Source organism: Hippopotamus amphibius, chromosome 10, assembly GCF_030028045.1.
Source record: "Hippopotamus amphibius kiboko isolate mHipAmp2 chromosome 10, mHipAmp2.hap2, whole genome shotgun sequence".
Lineage (NCBI taxonomy): Eukaryota > Metazoa > Chordata > Mammalia > Artiodactyla > Hippopotamidae > Hippopotamus > Hippopotamus amphibius.
In genome coordinates, this window is record NC_080195.1 from 52,623,227 (window position 1) to 52,644,439 (window position 21,213).

A 21,213-nucleotide genomic window follows, 5' to 3' on the forward strand; every position below is an offset into this window, starting at 1 on the left:
ATGGGTCACACACCGAAGAGGGGAACACTACCACCCAAGCGCCCATACCTCAGGCTCTTTCAGCTCTTGGTGCTGGCTGGTCTTTTTTACTTCTGCTCAGGTAAGCAACTTCTAGGAACTTGACAGAGCCCACTGCTTCAGGGTTGAGAGAAAGGAGGTGGTGTTCCCTGTGCTGCCTCCTTCCGTTGCCCTGCGAGAGGGAAGGGACTTTCAGGGTATTTCAGTCCATTTTAGGGATGAGAAAACAGGTCCAGAGAGGTTAAAGGACCTGCCCTTGATCACTCAGCAAGCCAGCAGCCAAGTCAGCTCAAGAACGCAGACTTTAAAGCAAAGGTGGGGCTGTGTTATTTTAACAAAACCAAAAGCTGATTCAGAAGGACCACTTAGAGTTGTGAGCTCTTCTACTAGATGCTTGCTTACATTTTGTGACGTGCTAAGGGCACTGGCCTTGGGCTCTGTTTCCCAAACTACATTTCTATGAGACAACACGGCTAAAGTCTTCTGCTTCTAAAACTGAACAATGATGATCTTCTTTCCAAGTTGAAGGGGGAAAAGAAAGTAGTTGTGACATCCAATCTTCTTAATATTAAAATTTTCTGTTAATATTTATTTTGATGCTTTAGGTGCTGATGCCTTCTGTCCGCGTTGGCATCTGACGTTAAGTAGTATCAGATTTAGCACAAATCATCCTTTGAGTTTTTTTTAACTTACTGTAGAAGTATTTCAGGTGTGCCCTACAAAGAATATTTTGATTTCTGGAGGCGTTTTGTTCCAGCTCAGGTGCTTGACCTTGTGGGGCTGTCGGGAAGAGTGGTACTGATCCTGTTGACAGGGTGGCTCTGACTTTTTTTTTAAAGTCAGAACAAATAAAAGATCTGCTTCCTGCCGAGCAGCTTACCACCTGGTTTCCTCAAAATAAAGAGGAGGCTTTGCCTCTTGCAGTTTCCTAGTCTACAAAGAGCCGAATATCAAAGGGCCTTGTCTGAAGCGCTGCTTACTTAAAACTGCAGCCATCACCCGAATGACTAAGGTGTAAGGGAGGGTGCGGGAGGGAAGGGATGACTGCTACGCTGGTATTTCTACATTTTCTGTCCTGAGCTGTAAAACTTGCTCTTTTAACTGTTGCTGAACCAAGAGAACCATGACTCAGGTTTCACAATTTACACATCCGATTTTGTGTATATCTGACAGTAATATTTCCAACAGTTACAATTTTCTTCTGGGTATTTGGAAGCCGCACTCCCCATCTAGAGTCTTCTGGGGAGTCTAAACGAGTGTTAAAAGATTTAGGAAGAAATGTACAGGCTTCCTAGAAATGTGGAGTGTGTGTGTGTGTGTATGAGACAGAGAGAGAGACAGACAGGCTGGGGAGGGGTGAGGAGACAGAAGGAAACAATAAAAAGAGAGAAAGTATAAGAAGAAAATTAAAACCAAGGCCTCAGCAATTATTAGAAAAATTAGTCTGAGGCAAATGGAAGGAAATGAACTTTGAGCTAAAGAAAGGTATATAGGAAAGCTCCTTGTTCCACAGCTACATCCAGATTTTATTGTTGCTATACTGAGTTAACAAAGGAACCCATGAGTTTCTTTTGTCTGAGCACCTACTGTATATCAGCTGGGCCTTAAAAACGGAGCCTGGGATCCCTACCCTCAAAGAGATTTGGATATGTTAGTTGGAGAAGGCGAAACTAACCTACAAGCACGTGAAGAGCAGGGAAGTGCCTGGCCCTGATTGAAAGCGCCCCAGACCTGGGAGGTGGGGGCCAGGGTGGGCCGGGGCAGCTGGGCAGGCTTGGTGGTGGAGGATGAGGATGGCAACAGAATTCTGGGCAAAGCTGTAGCGTGGACAAATGCACAAAGGCAGAGATGAGTCAGGGGGAGAAGTCTCATTCTTTTGTTTATTTATGAATTAAACACCAAGCATCTCTTATGTACAAGATACTTTTTTTTTCTTTCCTTTTTTTATAAATTTATTTATTTATTTATTGGCTGTGTTAGGTCTTCGTTGCTGCACACGGGCTTTCTCTAGTTGCAGAGAGTGGGGGCTACTCTTTGTTACAGTGCGCGGGCTCCTCATTGCCGTGGCTTCTCTTGTTGTGGAGCACGGGCTCTAGGCCCGTGGGCTTCAGTAGCTGTGGCACAGGGGCTCAGTAGTTTTGGCTCACAGGCTCTAGAGCGCAGCCTCAGTAATTGTGGCACACGGGCTTCGTTGCTCCGCGGCATGTGGGATCTTCCTGGAGTAGGGATCGAACCCGTGTCCCCTGCATTGGCAGGCGGATTCTTAACCACTGCGCCACCAGGGAAGTCCCAAGATACTTTTCTTGGTTCTGGGGACAAGCTGTGAGCAAATCTGACTTGACTTTTGCCTTCTTGGGATTTATGGTCATTAGGAAGAAGATGAAGGTTAATCAGTCATTCAAATGAATGTGTGACCAAGAAACACTACGTTTCCCTGCCAGAGGGGAGAGTGGGGAGAGTGGGGAGAGTGAGGGGGTGAAGGTGGAAGGAGCAGAGAAGTGCAGGCGGGCAGTGTTGGTGCAGCAGGGAGACAGGGCCAGACTCCACAGGGCTTGAAGGCCAGTGATCTGAATGTTATTTGGAGGCACTGGGAAGCCACGGAAGGATTTTAAGCCGGCGAGTGACACGGTCTGTACCAGTGCTGCTCACACTTTAATTACACATGCCAGTCACCTGGGGGCCTTGTTAAAAAGCAGTTTCTAGCACAGGGGATTTTTTTTTTTTTTTTTTAGTTTTTATTTTAGATTGGAGTATAGTTGATTAAGAATGTTGTGTTAGTTTCAGGTGTACAGCAAAGTGACTCAGTTATACATATACATGTATCTATTCTTTTTCAAGTTCTTTTCCCAGTTAGGTTATTACAGAATATTGAGCAGAGCTCCCTGTAGCACAGGGGATTTTTAGAGCAGTGAAAATACTCAGTGTGATACTGAAATGGTGGATGCATGTCGTTATACATTTGTCAAAACCCGTGTAAAGTGTGGACTTCGGGTGATAGTGCTGTGTCAGGGTATCTCCATCGACTGTCACCGACATTCCAGTCTGGTGCAGGATATTGATGGGGGGCGGGGCTGTGCCCATGGAGGGGTGGGGATATATGGGGACTCTCTGTACTGTACTGTGAACCTAAAACTGCTCTAAAAGGCAAAGTCTGTATGTATTTTTTTAAAAAATAGTTTCTACTTAGGTGCGCCTGCGGAGGGGGCTGCGATTCTGTATTTCTAACAAGCAGCCAGGTGATGGTGATGCCACCGGTCCACAGACCTTTAGCTGTAGTAGTAAAGGTCTAAATAATATATGTTTTTTAAAAAATGGTGTTGCTGAAACATAGAGAATGGCTTGAAGGACAGCCAGAGTGATTGTGCCAAAAGTATTTAGTAGCATATAGTGCTTGATGATAGCTTTGATGAAAAGAATGGGATTGGAGGGAGATGGATGGATGGACTGGAGAATGTGTATGATGTAGAACCGGTGAGGATTTGCTGGACCAGAGTGCAGGTGTGAACTGGGCATAGCCTGTGGGAGACAAGGCCAGGCGGAGAGAGGGGAGCACAGTCACGGAGGACTTTGTTCAGGGCAGGGGATTTGCACACTACCCCCTCCTCTCCTCCCCTGTGTAGGAAAGCTGCACTTCCACCCGACCCCATCCATTGCTGCCCAGGACCGGGGACCTCTCTTTCCTACACAGGGTGGAACCAGCAGGCCTTCTCTCTGCTTCTAGTTTGGTTTGTGGAGGCAGAAACAAGGACTCACGTGCTCCAGGAACAGGTGGTTGTCTAACATGGGCAGCTTTTCCTTAGAGCTGGAGTCCCATTAGGGAGACACAGCTCTAAGGAGAGGGGAGAGGCCTTGGGTAGGACTAGGCCAGGGATGCAGGAAACGTGTTGGCCTGTAAGTCTATGGCATGAGGAACATGGAGCTAGAGGAAAAGAGTGCCCTCAGAGCACCACCGTGAGCAGAGCCTCTCGCCTCCCCTGCCACCATGGTCTGTCTGCATGCTGCTGGCCAAGGTGTCCCCAAAGCCACGCTTCTTGCTGTGACTACCGTGATATCAGCTGTTGAAGTCCCTGAGCATTTTAGAGACACACTGTTTAGAGAGAACACAAAAGCAAGGATCAGATTTATCAAGAGTATATAGGCTGGATTGGCATTTGAGGATTACATGGAACCTATACAGACATTTTGAAGAACTGATTTCGTAACAACTTGTCTTATAATGCAAGAACATTATGTATCTCCATTTGTTTCGGTCTTCCCTCTTTTCTCATCATTGTTTTATAGTTTATAGTGTAAGGGTTTGCATATATATTGTTAAATATTTCCTGTCCTTGAATGATGTGTTTTAAATTTGATTTTCTAAATTTTTGTTGCCAATACATAGAAATGTAATTAATTTTTGTGTATTTTGTGTGTTATTAACTGTGTATTCTGTGCTAAGTTCACTGTTCGGTTCTAGTAGGTCTTCTTTTAAGATTCCTTTGGGGCTTTCTACATAGACATAATGTCATCTGTGAATAAAGACAATTTTACTTCTTTTGTTATTAAAAAAAAAGAGTATATAGGCTGGGTCTATAGAGGAGAGAAAGCTGGGAACGATGTAAAAATCAGGTGACAAATCTAAATCTGTCAGCTCCTGGAGAGTAGACACCTCTTAGCTTCCTGTGTGCCCAGCACCCAGCCCAGGGTTCACACAGACCCCGTGGAGGCTGGTTCACGCAATCAAAAGCACTTAGAAGTGTCCAAAAAGGTCACTTCCGTTGTGTGAAAGGTCACACAGACCATTCACAGTACATCTCCAGGTGGTGGGATTATAGGTGACTTTTAAGCTTTTCTGTATTGTTCATTCTTTCCAGATTTATTGTGTGTTTCTTTTAGAGTCAGGGAAAACCTTGATTAAAAACACACCGATGTCCTCAGGGAGATACATCGCAGCACACGGTGATATCAGCTGCTGTGCGCATCTTGATTCTTTTCTCCGTTAGAAGAAGTGGTGGTGCAGCCCTGCTGACCGCTGCTGGGATTCAGCTGCAAGGAAGGGGCACTGTGGCCAGCCCACTGTGTCCACACCACTGCCCTCCAGTGTGGAGGGACTAGGGCAAACTCATGGTTTCCTAGATTGGGTTCTTATTTTTTACCCTATACATTAGATTTTATTATTGTATCTCCCAATTGTCCTGCATGGGTTTTTTTTCCCCATAATGACATAAAATTCACCATTTTAAAGTGTACAATTCAGTGGGTTTTAGTATAATCACAGTGTTGTGAAACCATCACCACTCTCTAATTTCAGAACATTTCTATGACTCCAAAAAGAAATTCCATACCCATTAGCTGTCCCTCTCCATTCCCTCTGCCCCATCTCCTGGAAGCCACTAATCTAATTTCTGTCTCCATGAGTTTGCCTATTCTGGACATTTCTTCTAAATGGAGTATATAATGTGTGGCCTTTGTGTCTGGCTTCTTTTACTTAGCATAATGTTTTCAAAGTTCATCTATGCTGTAGTAAGTATCAGTACTTCCTACCTTTTCTGGTTGAATAATATTCCATTGTAGATTGAGTTTTTGTGTTTTTTCTTTATAAATGTATTTATTTATTTATTTATTGGCTGTGTTGGGTCTTCGTTGCTGCATGTGGGCTGTCTCTAGTTGCAGCAAGCGGGGCTACTCTTTGTTGCAGTGCACGGGCTTCTCACTGTGGTGGCTTCTCTTGTTGCGGAGCATGGGCTCTAAGTGCACGGGCTTCAGTACTTGTGGCATGTGGGCTCAACAGTTGTGGCTCACAGGCTCTAGAGCGCAGGCTCAGTAGCAGTGGCGCATGGGCTTAGTTGCTGTGCGGCATGTGGGATCTTCCCAGACCAGGGCTCGAACCTGTGTCCCCCGCATTGGCAGGTGGATTCTTAACCACTGTGCCACCAGGGAAGCCCGAAGATTGAGTTTTGAGAGGTGCATTATTTGTCTAAAACTAGTGGCCTCTACACTTGTTGGCAACAATCTCCCTCTCTTGGTTGGGGGGCAGGTGGTTATCAGTGGGGAGTTGAAGTGGTCAGGGCAGGAAGCTGGCAGAGGAGGCAGGAAGGGCAGAGGTTAGGGGTGCCCAGAGTGCCGTGCGGGTGGGGCAGTCGGCACACACACTCGTGAGAGAGGAACGGAACCGCTTTCCATTTCTCCCTTCCCTCCTCCGCCCCATCATAGCCCCTGTCCCTGCTGAGTGGAGGTAGCAGCCAATGGACACCCCACACCAGCTGGGAGCACTTGACACAGTGCAAGTGTCAGCCGGTTACCACAATGACTCTGGCCACATCCTGGGTGTGATTCAACACATGAAGTGCTGTGCATTAGAGACACAGACCAACGAAAAAAATATCTAAATAGCTTTTACGGTTAATAAAACAACTTACATCTGGGTGTCATATGACCCCCGTGGTAATTATGTGAAGGAAGCTGGGGAGACAGTATTATGCCCATTTTGCAGAAATTGTACCTGAGGTCCAAGAAGCCTAATCCATTTGTTAAAGGTTATGATTCTAATATGCAGCGGGTGGAACCAGATCTCATCTCCTAATGCCTAGCCGGGCATTCAGCTAATATTTGTGGAGTACCCACTATGGACCAGGCCCTGTTCTAGGTTCTGCAGATATGGCAACAAACACAACAGATAAAGCCCCTGCTCTCGTGGCCTCCAAAGTAATGCCAGCTGATATTTAGCAGCTGGAGACAAGCTCGAAGAGAAATAAGTCAGGGCAAGGGGCTAACAAGAGGCAGGGTGGGTGGGGTTAGGGAGGATGGTGCTGGTCAGGGAGAGTCAAAGAAGGCCTCACGACAAGGGGACTCCGTCCCTGAAGGAAGCAAGGGACAGGGCTGTATGGATGTCTGGGGAAGGCAGTGGTCTCGGTCATGTGTCTGGTACCACGTAGGGTTTTACTTGCATTCCCTCACAGAAACCTCAACCCATGTTGTTAGGTAGGTGTTGCTAGGCCCGTTTGTAAAGGAGCAAAGCAAGCTCAAAATCCAGCTACGCAGTAATGCTGAGACCTGATTTTCCCCTCCAGAACCACGGAAGCAGACAAAACCCTTCAGAAATCTTTCAACTGTTTTCTTGTAACCGCGTGTAGCAGAGTCCCTGAGTATGGAAGCCAGGTCCTGGTGGGAATTGCCCAGAAGATTTTTGGTTCCTCTTTTCAGTCTGGTTCTTCCTCAGCACCAGCGTCTGGTGAGGACATCTCACATAGGAACATCGAAGAGCCCATTGATGGTTTGCAGATGACCTTTAGACAGAACACCCACACTTCTCCTCAAATGGCTGGACAAAAACTCCTTAAGAACCATCATTGAAATTAGCTCACTTTCAGTTAAGATTTCTTTTTGCGAATGTCACCACATGTCAAAGTCAGTTAGAAATCCTGGATTCTTTTTCGGTGGGAACAAGCAGAGCACAGGAAAGACCCAGTCATTGAGGACCCCAGAGCAGTGAGCCACTCTCTGCCGTGGGCTCGGTCTGGCCCACAGCAAGACCAGGGTGTGCCTGACATAACCCCTGAAACAGACTAGAGTGTATGAGTTGGGGGTGAGAGGAGGGAGGGAGAGAAAAGGAAACTCTTACAGAAGACATATAGGGACTTTTCCATTTATATCATTTTATTCAAATTTAAATTTACGAATGATCCTGAGAGGGAGGCATCATACTGTTTTTACAGAGGAGGAAACAGGTTAATCCGCAAGTGGCTGAGCTGGAACTAGAACCCAAATTAACAGGCATACAGAGTATGTATCATTTTGCTTTTCTGTATCTCTTTTGAAAGGAGGTTTGGGTTGTTTAGCTATTCTATGCTTCCCTCAAGTATATCTTTTCATTTATTTCCCCCTTTTCAGTTATACTCCCTAAATCGAGGGCTGGCAGGGTTCAGCACAGTTGCCAAAAGAAGTGCCTCCGGTCATTCTGAGGTCCCCACACTGCTGCGAACATCCCCGCCACCACAGTACTCTCTTCCTAAATGTTGCCGTAGGGCCACATCCAGTCTGATGGAGGCAGGAAGGTTGGCTGGTGAGATGGAGAGGTGCTGGTGTCCCGTGATCCTGCTGCCCAAGGAGAGTGGGCCTGGGCATGAGATCCCTATCCTAGTGCGACGTGGGCCTGCCCAGGGGCTCTGTGTGGCCCCGGAGGACGCAGGAGGGAAGATGCAGCACGGCTGCCCTGGGGCTTGGCGGGGGTGGTGGCCAGCTGTGAAAGTGCTGGGGCGTTAGAGGGACTCTGCTTTTAGGCCAAGCACAGCATAGGAAAAGTGACTATGGTTTCTAAACCAAAAAACCAGAAAATATAGTCTGACAGGTGCCCCTGATGAGCGCTTAAGAGCTAACAAAAAGATGGAGTTCGGATGCAGAAATGTTGTTATTTCTGTGATTTTCTGATGGGAAATGGACACATGTTTTAAATGGGGACCCGCTAGCAAAACTAGGTTGTAGGGCACCTGTTGTGTGGATTGCGGATAGCCAAGGGAGATAAAGACAGGATATCCATCTGTTTAAGGTAGCTAGAGAGGGCAGAAATGGTCCAGAGGTGTAACCGAGGCCTTGTCAGGTAGGAACGAGGAGAGCCATTTCAACACGAAGTCATGGGGTCAAGCTGGGCCTGAAAGGAAAGGAGTGTTTCTCAAAGCAGAAGACCTCAGTGATGGAGCCCAGCTGGGGGCGGGGAGCGGTGGCTCACTTATCCTAGAACAGGGCCTCACATGGGGGAAACCAGTAAACGAGGAGAGCGGCCCGAAAACATCTCTGCAAAACTGGGGCAGTTTCCTTTCCTGGGCTTAGCTTCTCCACCTGTAAAATAAGACCACCGACATGAATGATCAGGGAAATTCCTTCAGAATCTCACGTTCCTTAATTAGGACTTCCCTATCCCTGTGGGACTGATGGAATTTTCTAACCGGTAGTCGGTCTCCCTAAAGTCCTTCTTCTTTTGGGACGAGTGTGCCTTCTCTCTCATTGTCCATGGACAGACAAATGGGTAAAGAAAACGTAGTGTACACATACCATGGAATATTCGTCCCCGTCACCATCATCGTTCCTTGGAAGGAAAGGGAATTCTGGCACATGTAAAACATGGAGGAACCGTGAGGGCGTTATGCTGAATGGAATAAATCAGTCACAACAAGACAACTACTGTATGATTCCACTTCTATTCAGTGTCTAAAGTAGTAAAAGTCATAGAGACGTGACGTGGTGGTTAGCAGCGGCGGGAGGGAGGGAGAAAGGGAGGTGGTTGCGTGCGTGCAGAGTTCCAGATTTGCAAGATGGAAAACTGTGAGAGATCTGTTTCACCACCATGTGAATATACTTGATGCTACTGAGCTGTACATTTAAAAATGGCTATGATGGTAAAATTTATGTTATTTTTAATCACAATATTTTAAACGGGAAAAAAAGAGCACTGAAGACCAAAAAAAAAAAAAAAAAATCAAACTGAACACTCCCATCCTGCTTAGTCACTAGATACAACACTCTCAATTTGTTACTGCCAGCTGCAAATTCCTGCTTGTGTAGGTACCTGTGTTTAACAGATATAAAGTCTTGTTCTGTATGGCTCTCCATAGGCATCGCCCAGGTGACCAAAACAGTGAAAGAAGCAGCCATGCTATCCTGTGATTACAACATATCTACTGAAGAACTGACGAGAGTTCGTATCTACTGGCAAAAGGATAATGAAATGGTGCTGGCTGTCATGTCTGGGAAAGTGAAGGTGTGGCCCAAGTATGAGAACCGCACCATCACAGACGTCACCAATAACCTCTGCATTGTGATCCTGGCTCTGCGCCTGTCGGACAACGGCACCTACACCTGTGTTATTCAGAAGCCCGAGAAAGGGTCGTACAAACTGAAGCACCTGACTTCGGTGAAGTTGATGGTCAGAGGTCAGTGGAATTTTCTTTTTCAATAAGCAGGCAGACTCTTGATGCCCTTAAAGACATACTCCTATTGATTTAAGTGGAAATTTTGCCAAAGAGGGGTGTATATCACCTCATTTCTTAGGGCTGAGTCTCTAGTTTTACTGTAAACCCTAATTGTTTTCTCAGGGTGTCCTGGAAATATCTATTAGTTGCATTTCTTGCACTTTGATAATTCAAATTCATGACAGTCACCCTGGAGCACTATAATGACCTAAAGTGCCTTTTGAATCACAGAAGGACACATTTGATTTGCTGTAGCTGTACTAGTAGCTGGACTTGAACCAGCAATAGAGTCTTGTAAAGTATCTTGAAAGGTATAAGAGCAACGCAGAAATAAATATTTTTCAAATAGTATTTGAATGTCAATGACTGGCTATTGTGCTATTACTGTATATTTGAAGCTCTCATCTAACGGTCATCCCCACAAAGTTAGATGTTAGAGAACTGTGAAGGGCAGGGTAGGAAGAAGCCTTGACTTGATCACAGGTGATACTGCTTGAGGGTACTAATATATCCCGAGCCCTTGTTGAGAAATGGCAGCCCTGGGCCATTTCCTCATACTTGAAATTCAAACACATTTCTTTTTCTTCCTGGGCACTTGAGCCTTTAGTGGGAACCAAATAAAAGATAATAATTAACCTTGATATCAGTTAACTTAAGTGGATCCTTAGTGATTCTTCACTGTTCTTCCCTGTTTTTGGTCTTCAGTTATGTTGACTCTTTAGCTGTAACATCCAGACTACACCTAAAGCTTAGGAGGTAAGCCAGATTTACATGGAATTATCTTAAACTTCACTCTGTGTATTCCCTACCCATGGAGAGAGCAAAGGTTCATATGTTGGTGGGGTGTAAGGGGCTCTGAGAGGCCCACCTCCTCCAAAATTCAGACCTGCATTGATTCCTGAAATCCCCACTTTTATAGCCTCTCCTGCTAATTTCAGCATTTTTCCCCCACAAGATCCCTGTTAAGGATGAAAATGTGTTCCCTGGGAGAGATGACACCACAGACATATTAGCCTGTATTAGTTAATTACATTAGGTACATAGTCCTCTTACAGAACCTCCAGACAGATGTAGACCCAGGACATGTACATTTGGATAGAAAGATAAAGAACAACACCCCAGAAGAAGAGGCAGGGTTTCAGGGAAGGCAGGGAAGCTAGTAGCAGGTTATAGTAGGAGAGCAAGGACAGCTACAGGGGTAACATGGGCATGCTGAGGGCCTCAAAAAGGAGGGTGTGGCACCAAAGTCAGGTAAGGGAAAAAAAAAGGGAAACTCTGCTTGCTTAATCAGACACAGAACCAATTCTGGTATTTCCAATTGAGTCAATTAGAACAGTGCTTCTCAAATGACAAGATGCCTATGACTTGGGGATCTTGTTAAAATGCGGATTCAAATTCAGCAGGTCTGGCACTTCTAACGAGCTGCCTGGTGATGTCTGTGGTGTGCGCTGAGGATCACAGTTTGAGAAGCAAGAATTTAAGTGATCTCTCATTTGGCCAGGGTAACCAACTGTCCCATTCTGCCGAGGACTGAGGGCTTTCCTTGGACGTGAGATTTTCAGCGCTAATACTGAAACAGTCTCGGGCTAACTGGGACAAGTTGGTTTCTCTACATTTGCTTAATGATAGAACACCAGCATAGCATCAATGGATGAAAGCCTCCATTAAGCAGCACAATTGAGGAATTAGCTATACTAGTTAACATATTAACTAGGTTAACGGAGTGTTACCTTTCTAAAACATGTGCACCTTTTCCTTTCCTAATAAGATATTCTTTCCTTACCCATTAAGAACGGTGAAAATGAGTTAATTGATTAAAATGAGAGACAAAAGAGTAATTCTTTGATGGTTCAGGGTCTTGCAAAGCCTTAGGAGTTGTTACAGACTACCTTATAAAAGGGATCGGAGACAGAGCTTAGGCTGTTCTAAGCCCAGCCAGAGCTTGAAAAGATGATTTTTAATATAATCCTTGGTATTAGTGGCATTCTTGTGGTTAAATGTTTCTCAGAAAAGCAAAGTGCAGAAATGAACGTGAATCATAATTAGGATATGAATTACTTGGATTTGTTATTCCAAGTTATAGCATGAATACTGATGTTATAAGAAACACAGGGAACATTCTTGATGTTAGCTACCAATGTAATTATTTGATCTTATAGGATAAATTAAAGTAGAAAATAATAATGGCAACTAAAAATGGCTCGAGAAAATGTCAAACAATTTAGGAACAGGATTAACTCAGAAAAGAAAGGTGACTCTGTTCCTAACCAAATCCAAGTTTTTCGTCGTCTTGGCAATTATAATCGCTTTTAACTTCTCTTTTCCCTTACTACTCATGGTACCACCAGGCAGTCCTGGAAGCTTTCACCTGGCAACTTGATTTAAATGAAGGAACTCATCTAAAAGAGGACAAATTTAAGACTCACATTAGTCTGTTAACTAACTTCCTCTGTATCAGGCTCTGTTCTATGTGATTTATATTAACGATGTCATTTAATTCTTACAACGCTGGGGGGCAGGTATTATTATCTCCATCTTACAGATGACAAACTAAGACTCAAAGTGGTTAAAATAATTGGCCCAGTGTTAAAAGGCAAAACTGGTTTTAAAACCTGGTCTTGATGCCCACTGTGCTATACTACATCTCTCTGTGAGACTCTAAATTCTGAAAAGAAAACTAATATATGAGATGAAGGACGGGGGGATTGGTTCCCCACACTTACGCGAAGAAGTGTAAATTCTTTAAGCCTAACAGTAAGTGAGGAAGAGGTGAGGGGAGTTTTTTCCTGTGTTCTCTGCAGTCACTTCGCTGTGCTTTGCTTTGTATATCCTTTAGGATCTTATTGGGGGTCGAATACGCAAATGAGAGTACCTCAGGTATCTTGGAGGAATACTAGGAAGCTCTCTCTATCCCCGTAAGGCAAATCAGAACAGGAAGGGAATCAGTACAGTGGTTGAGATTACAGGCTCAACAGTGTAAAATTTGGACAGAGATTTATCTGATTAAAGATGACTTTTGAAAAAGTAAGGAAATGCTAAACAAACTTTAGAGCAGTGTTACCCCAGGTGTGGGAAGTAGGGGGACAACAAAGTGAACACCATACAAGTAGATTTATGCCAGTAATTCTGGTTCTCAAGTTGGATGGTAGGTTCCCAGGTGTTTAGTATAGTGTGAATTAATAAACAGATACGTAAAAGAGAGCCACTTCGTATACCTCAAAAATTAGGAAGAAAGGGAAGAAACAGAAGTGAAAGAAAGGAAGGAAAGGAAAGGAAAAGAAAAAAAAGAAAAGAAAAGAAGGCGGACATATTTTTATCTGCTTGTTTATAACTGTCTCTAATACCATGCCATTAGTAGTTTTCTGAGAATAAACTTTTCAATATAATCTTATTGTTAATATTTTAATAAAACAGCAATGTTTAAAGCTCAAAAAAATAAGAAAAGAAAAAGAAAAGAAGTCAGGGGAAGGGAAGGCTCTGGTACTAGAAAAACTTGAATTCAAATCCGAGTTCTGCCACTTATTGGTTGTGCTTTCTCTAGACCTGATTTTGATTATTTATAAAATGGAAACATTGTATTAGGTTAAATCATATGAAATTACTGATATGTGACCCTATTAGAGCTACAACCTACCTCCTAGGGTTGTTGTCTATTATTTTTTTTCTTCACCTCTTACAAATGCAAGTACTATGTCAAGATTTATTCACGTGAACCTACTTTAATAAGTGCCCTCCTACCTCCATCAAAAGTAATGAAGAATTGATATAACCAAATCAAACCTAAGTTAGCCTTTGGATTATACTTAACTATTAATGAAGTATGGGAAGTTGCAAATTATATTTTATTAATCTTATTAAAGCTAGGTATTTATTAAAAACATAAACACACACAAATACGTAATGATATGTACTTATAACCTTGTTCTTTCTTTAGCTGACTTCCCTGTCCCGAGTATAACAGATGTTGGAAATCCATCTCCTGACATCAGAAGGATAACTTGCTCAACCTCTGGAGGTTTTCCAAAGCCTCACCTCTCCTGGTTGGAAAATGGAGAAGAATTGAATGCTACCAACACAACACTTTCCCAAGATCCTGAAACGGAGCTCTACACAATTAGCAGTGAACTGGACTTCAACACGACAAGCAACCACAGCTTCGTGTGTCTTGTCAAGTATGGAGGCTTGACAGTGTCACAGACCTTCAACTGGCAAAAATGTAAGTGACATTGTCCTGGGGAGTTTCTGCTGTGTAGAATCTAAAAAGAAAATAATTCAGCCAGATACATTCCAGAATTACGCACATTGGCTCTGACAGTATTTTTGCAGTATTTTTAGACACGCAAATAAAATGATAATAAAAGTGTTACTATGACTTATTAGGGCCTCTGTACAAGGTTTGACTATAATGTTACTGGACTAATTTTATTTTCTTTAATAAACATTCTAAAATTTAGACATCCAAATAAGTTCTAGCCATCAAGTCAACATCTTAGGAAATTATGATAACAATATTGTTGATATTGAAAGCACTAAAATTTGTCCTTCTTTGGAATTGCTCTCTGAGCTTTGGCACTTTCATTTTGGGGGCCCCCTCCCCATGGTCCCATGATGTCAACTCACTGTCTTTTAAGGGTGAATGTGCCTTTTAAGAACTACTGGTTCATACAGAACCAAGTCTGGTAAAGAAGGTGAATGACAGACTGAGGACAATGCCTGAAAAAAGCAGTCATTTTTGACCAAAACCATGACCAAATATTTTATCCTACATGTAGTAAACTTATAGAATTTTCTTTCCCCAAGAGGTGAAATCATCTGAAAATATAAAATGGAAGAAGTTGGGCTTATATAAATGTATGCATATTAAACCCATAAAGGTTATTAGAGAAGAGCCCAGATACTTGGAACACATCTCTCACTTGTTTGGCTGAGTAACTGCAGCACCAGCAGGCCCCTCCCCACCCCCAGCCCCATTTATCACATGTTTGGGCTGCATAGTAGAAAGCAATACCTCGAGTATAATATATTATATACACTATGTCTTAGGTCTTCCTCTTCACTTGTAGTAGAGGAAATATGTTAGATGGTCTACTAGTTCACCTTAGTGAATGATTTACTCTAGATCTTTCCATCTTGAGTGGATTCCTTATTTTCCTCAGTAGGTAATGAGATAAAATTTGGGGGGAAAAGTAGTTCAAAAGTAAACCAAATTTTGACATGATTTTATTAATTGTCCAAACTCACCTCTATCATCTTTTATGTATTCTAAAACATTTATAAAAATGAAGTCTGAATCATATGTATAGTTTATGAATTCAGCATTCTTGTCACTTTATTGATATATAATTATTTAACCAATTTTAGATTATCATCACTAAAGTGGAGAGAGAGCAGTACACAAATTAGTAAGAGCAGCTTCAATTATAATTTGTTTTGGACATCATTTATATTTGGAATATGAGTACATATGATATTATAGGGCAAGGGTTGACAAAAATCTTCAGAAAAGGGCCAGATAGTAAATATTTATTCTTTACAAGTCATATGGTCTCTGGCAACAACTCAGTTCTGCTGTTATAGCACGAAAGCAGCCATAGAAAAGACATAAATGAAGGACAGAGCTGTGTTCCGACAAAATTTTATTTAGAAAAATAGGTGATAGGCCAGATTTGGGCTGTGCATGGTAGTTTGTTCAGTTACAGGAAATAGAATGTAGTCCTTTAAATGAAAGGATGGAGCTATTCTTTCAAGGTGATTTAGGCTGCCCAGCTTTATCATCTTTTCCCTAATTTGCCTTCTCTCAATTCTTCCTTCATGTTAAGGATGAGCAATATCCCATTTCAGGATAATTCAAAATACTAGCTTTTTGTCCTGTTTCGTCCACATTCACAACAACTGATGGAGAGATGATTAACAGTATGTGTTTAATCATTCCCTCTTTCATTCACCCTTTACTAAGTAGTTATCACATACCAAGCATCTTGCTAGGTGCCAGTGTTGTCTTTATGGTCAGAGAGCTTTAAATACTTCAGATCTCATGAACTGGACTGCAAGTGTCATTCAGAGTCAAAAGCAAATAATGCATTTGTGGGGGAGGTCAAGGGGTGACTGCATACACAAACGTAAATTAGGTGTATAGCTGATAGAAATAGTTATAAGTCAATGAGTAAAGCTTTACTATTTAAATAACCCCCTTAACCTCAAATTTATTAATTAAACAGATTGAGTCTATGGGTCTTTTAGCCTGGACCTGCCCAATCTGTTAACCCTTGATGTACTGGAAGGTATGTGTGTGTGTGTGTGTGTGTGTGTAAGGGGTGAATCAGGGAGTCCCACTCAGGCTGTCTAATGAGCTATATATGCAGATGTCCTCACACAACTAAGCACTTGGGATTTGGGGTCTGCCCTGTGGTACATTACCAGGTTCCTAATAGGCATCACGACAGAGCAGAGCACGTGCTACTGGTTTGTTGCTACTGGTTCCTCCTTCTTTCTCTTAAACACATACCTTCTTTCTAGGCTGAGTGAGGCTTGAGGATGGATGAGGAGTGACCTCTTAGAGGAAACCAGGAGTCAGTTGGAACCTATGAAACGTCTAGACTCCCAGGATAATAGCAAGAGCTTCTTTGTTATTTGGGGTGTCATTCTGGTCTGCAGAGGCCGATCCTGATAATCACTCGATATCTCCATGCCATCTGGTGTTTTAGAGGATAAAAACAAAGAAACAAAAAAACTTTCCCTAATCTCTAAGTAGTAGGTGCTCTATGAGCAAATGTGCATTTTATAATGATCACTGTGGCAGAATGCGTACGAATTATTAGAGCCTGGAAAGCCAGAGGCAAAAAGACCAGTATAAAGGCGACTAGGTTAGAGATGAGAAAAACCTGAACTAAGGTGGCTGCTGCTGCAAGAGATTTGGAGAAAAGGAATCAGTTGCAGAGATATTCTCAATACAGAATAGAAAGTCTGTGGGAACTGCTGGGTGGTGAGCGCAAGGCCAGCCTTCCCTTTTATTTGGGTCGCTGTTGGTGTTGCCTTCACCGACATGGGAGAATGTAGGTGGTAGATACGCTTTGGAAAGAATACATATACTCAGTTCCGTTTTAATCAGGGGGAGATGCTGGCATCCAAACATCTAGTCAGCAGCTGGAGATACAAATTTGGGGCTCAGAAACGGGACCAGAAATATGATATACAGATTTAGAAATCAGCTGGTGTTTCCAACCTTGGGTGTGGATGAGATCACCCATGATAACCATGGCCAGTGAGAGGAGAATGGGACCACAGATGGAACCATGGGAAGCAGCAATAGTTAAAGGGCAAGAAGGGGGAGAAGAGCCTACAAAGGAAACTGAGTCACAACAAACAGAAACAGAAGAATGTGGTGTCATAGACGTCCCAGGAGGAAAAGTGTCAACTGGGTTGAATGCTGATAAGTCCAAGAAGCTAAAGACCAAAACTTATCCCCAAGGCTTATAATCAGAAAAATGAGAAACAGTACTTTAGTAAATGTTCAGTATTTATTTATAAGTCATTCCAGAGAAATCAGAAGAGGATGAGCTGCTAGTACTCCTTTTGTGTCCCTGCCCTTTCTCCAGATGTTTTTTCTAACTATTCCTCAAAGGGGCTGAAAACAAATGGTGTAGCTGCTGCTCCTGAGCAGGAGGGACAGACAGCAGTACTGCATACACCTTTCTACTCCCACCCGCATGCTTCCTCTTGTGCCCTGTCTTCTCTCTGTTCTCTGTGTTCTACAGCCGATAACCAGTTTGCATAGCTCTCCTCCAGGATGATCCTACCTTCTACCAAGCCACATCCACGCTTGGTTCTTTGCTGGGTCTCTTCCAGAAGCTCTAGGCTGGATGGTGAAAAATGTGTATGTGATGTAATGAATGCAAAGTGGCTTCTGTAGCTTTAGGCAGCTACTGGGAGGGTGTGTGTGTGTGTGTGCGTGTATGTGTGTGTGTGTTAAAGAGGACACCCTAAAAGGGAGAAGGCATGACAGAGCTGAAGAAGGAAATATATTTCTAGAACACAACATCGACTGTTAGCAGTGATACATAGTGATATCAGCTGTATAAATGAGATACAAAGACAAGATAGCTTTTAAAGGCTCTCCCGAGAATCTTTTTTTTTAATGCCACCTTAGTAAATGCAAAAGTTTAAACTTTCTTTTTTTGCATTCAATATCTGACATCTGGTATTAGTTGCCCGTAAGTATGTGTCTGATTAAAGAGTTATGCAAGAAAAATGCTAGAAGCTGCATTTTGGAGAGCTGATCAGGCAAAGAAGTGAAAAATGCTTTGGAGTTGTGTTAATATAAAGGGCATAGAGTGGGTATCAGGCAGTCGAAAACACTTTAGAGCTGACACTCTTCTTTTCCCTCAGCAGCCACACTACCCCCTCCTGCTAATCAGCTCCTGCCCTGGGCCACTATTATCCCAGCCTCAGCATGTGGGATTTTTGCCGTCATTGCAGTAACACTAATATGCCTGTGCTGCAGTAAGTAATGTTGTACTGTCGTAACCATCTCAATTCCTGGACGCCCAAACTCTTATCAGGACGGGTCAGCATCTCTCTGAGGTTTTAGCCTATTTTATTCTCGTTTTTGGAGCAAATCTATGGAAACTTTAGTGTCTCCTTTACTTGTTCTGTTCATTCACTGGATAGATTATTTCTCGGACACCTACTATGTGCCTGGCACTCTACTAGGCACTGGAGTTACAAAGATGAGAAATCACTGCCCTCAAGACACATTCTAGTTTAGTCCTTTTATTTTTCCTGTAACTGTATAATATTTTCTTGGAGACACTGAGGCTTGCTAACTAAATTGAAAACATATCTGATGCAAAGTGATCGTCTAATCTTTGATTTGGAATTGGAGGAAAGGCAGAATGACAAGGCTTAGGGGCAAGAACCATTTTCTTGGAGGAGTGTAAGATGCACTCATGAGATGTAGAACTACTATATGGCCACCGGTGATTTTACCAATTCTCAATTCTTCCGAATTTATTTTTGGATGAAAGATCAGGAGTGATTGAGGAAAGAAGAGATATCTAGGATATTTTTTCCCTATGAATCTAAAGTTTTGGCCTTATACATATGCTACCCTCAATCTCTGTAATTAAATGAAGAGGAACTGCTAGGCCAGCACGAAGGCTACTGTCACCGTGAAGGAACACCAACCTTTCTTGGGGTAGAAATCTTGTACACTGAGCAAAGAAAATTAGAAGACCAACATCTGCTGATTTTCCCAACTTTCAGCACAAAAATATGTCAAGGCTTGAGGAAGTCACTAGAGACTCTTTGCTATGAACAGCCTACCCCATGGGTAGACAAAGAGGTCTGGTGGGCTCAGGGATGTCTCTAATACAGACGGTCCAGCCTTCTCTAGTTCCGCGTTTTTCATCCTTGGTCCTATTGCTGACTTTGGGGACTGTGTAATTCTTGGTCTGAGGGGGCTGTTCTGTGCATCGCAGAGTGTTTAGCAGCACCCCTGGCCTCCCCTCACTATGTGCCAAAAGCGTGTCCTGCCCCAGCTGTGACAACCAAAGACGCCTCCAGACATTGCACATGTCCCCCAGGGGTGGTGGGGGTGGGGGTCGAGGACCACTGCTCTAGTTCTAAGTCCGCTGAAGTTTTGCTAAAATACATGGGGATGATTTAAGGCAAAGTTACCTGCGTAGATATTTATCGCTTGTACTTGTCTTCAAGGACATGCTTCCAGATGGAGAGAGAGAAGGAGGACTAGGGAGAGCACGGAAATGAATGGAGTGTCCCTATCTACATAGGATCTGTGGAAGGACTGGGCTGACCAGAACACGTGCAGGTATCTTCTCTACCAGCGTGGGATGTGTGAGATCTTGTGGCTCGTGAACACAGGGTTTTCTTCCTCTCAGTACCACATTTAAGATCTTTTACCTACCACCATCTTCTCAAAATCCTCAGAGTACTCTGAACAGGTGGTTGGCACCGCTCTCCTTTCTCCACACATAAAATTTACTTATTGCAGCCTCTTCCTGTGCCATGCCATCCTGCCATCTTGAATTGTTCCCCTCTTGTCAGTCAACTTGGTGTCTTTCGGTATCTGTCAGACACGTGTACGATTTCTGGGTTAACTGCTTATTCTCATCATTCCTTTTCCCCCCGTATGCCTCAGTACGGATCGACAGCCTGGGGTCGCTCTGTACTAATTCAGTAACATCTCATTGAGCTGCCTGCCTCTTACTAACAGAGTCATCTGACCCAATCACAGAGCCAAACTCATAAAGAATTACCTTTCCCTGTCATTTTCTCACTTAAAAACTCAGAGGAGACGCCTGTGTCTATAGGAAAGGCTTCAGAACTTTTTACTTTCCACATTCCAGTTGATCTCTTCAGTCTAAACATCCTCGGTTGTTTCTACTGTTCTTCACATGGCAGTTTCCAGAAGCTCCATGTGAACACACTAAATGTCAATAAATGGTGTCCAAACTTTAGATTTGATCTGATTCTACATACGATGGGGTAATTACTATGCATCCAAGGATGTTAAGGGACCCTAAACACAGCATCAGCTTTTGTGAGTCACACAATTAACGTCCATCAATTTTGAGCTATTCTAAAATCCCCAGGTCTTTTCAGGTAAGAGAAACATTGGGACGTTAGAATCTGAGAGACTGATATCAGGACCAGGGTGGTCTCTAGTCTCCATAGTTTTGACTTGTGAAGGTTAGGGTAACAGCTGCATTAAAAAATGAGAGTCTGCAGAGTTACCCTTAAAAAGAAAATGAGATATAACACCTGAGAATTACATAACAGGTTATGTTTTACAAAAACATTATTTCATTTCGCCGTGATCTTTCTATCTCCGATTTATTGGAGGGAAACCCAAGGCTCCCAGAGGTTGCATGATCTGCCTAAGGTCAGACAGATAAGGAGCAAAACCAGGACCCAAACTGGACATCAAGTTCAGGTCTTTTCACAGCACCGTCGCAGCCTGTGTGTATTTTCCCCACAGCAGTCTCTCAGCTTCCTATCCTGCTTTCTTTTAATTTCAATTTGTTGCTCATTTCTCGGGATGCCCCCTCCCAGGACGTTCCCCTCAGTCCTGCAATCACCTAGCATTTCCTTGAATTTCCTTCCACCTTAAGTTTTCTGCTCAGTCTGCTGATACTTCATAATGAAGCCAGGAACCCAGTCTCCTACACAAGGCTTCTGTGGCCATCCTGTCCAGTTCAAGCAGCTCTGCCTCTGACTTCTAGAGCAGTGCTCT

At 43.3% G+C, this 21,213-nt stretch overlaps 1 protein-coding gene across 1 annotated transcript; it reads left to right on the forward strand.

Annotated features, from left to right (window-relative positions):
- Positions 1–19,862, forward strand: CD80 (CD80 molecule). The gene is made up of 5 exons (XM_057697436.1): positions 1–100; positions 9,606–9,923; positions 13,897–14,178; positions 18,348–18,461; positions 19,674–19,862. Exons 1-5 carry the CDS (start codon positions 1–3, stop codon positions 19,748–19,750), a joined length of 891 nt encoding a protein of 296 aa, XP_057553419.1. The 3' UTR covers positions 19,751–19,862.
- The last annotated feature ends 1,351 nt before the right edge of the window (positions 19,863–21,213 follow it).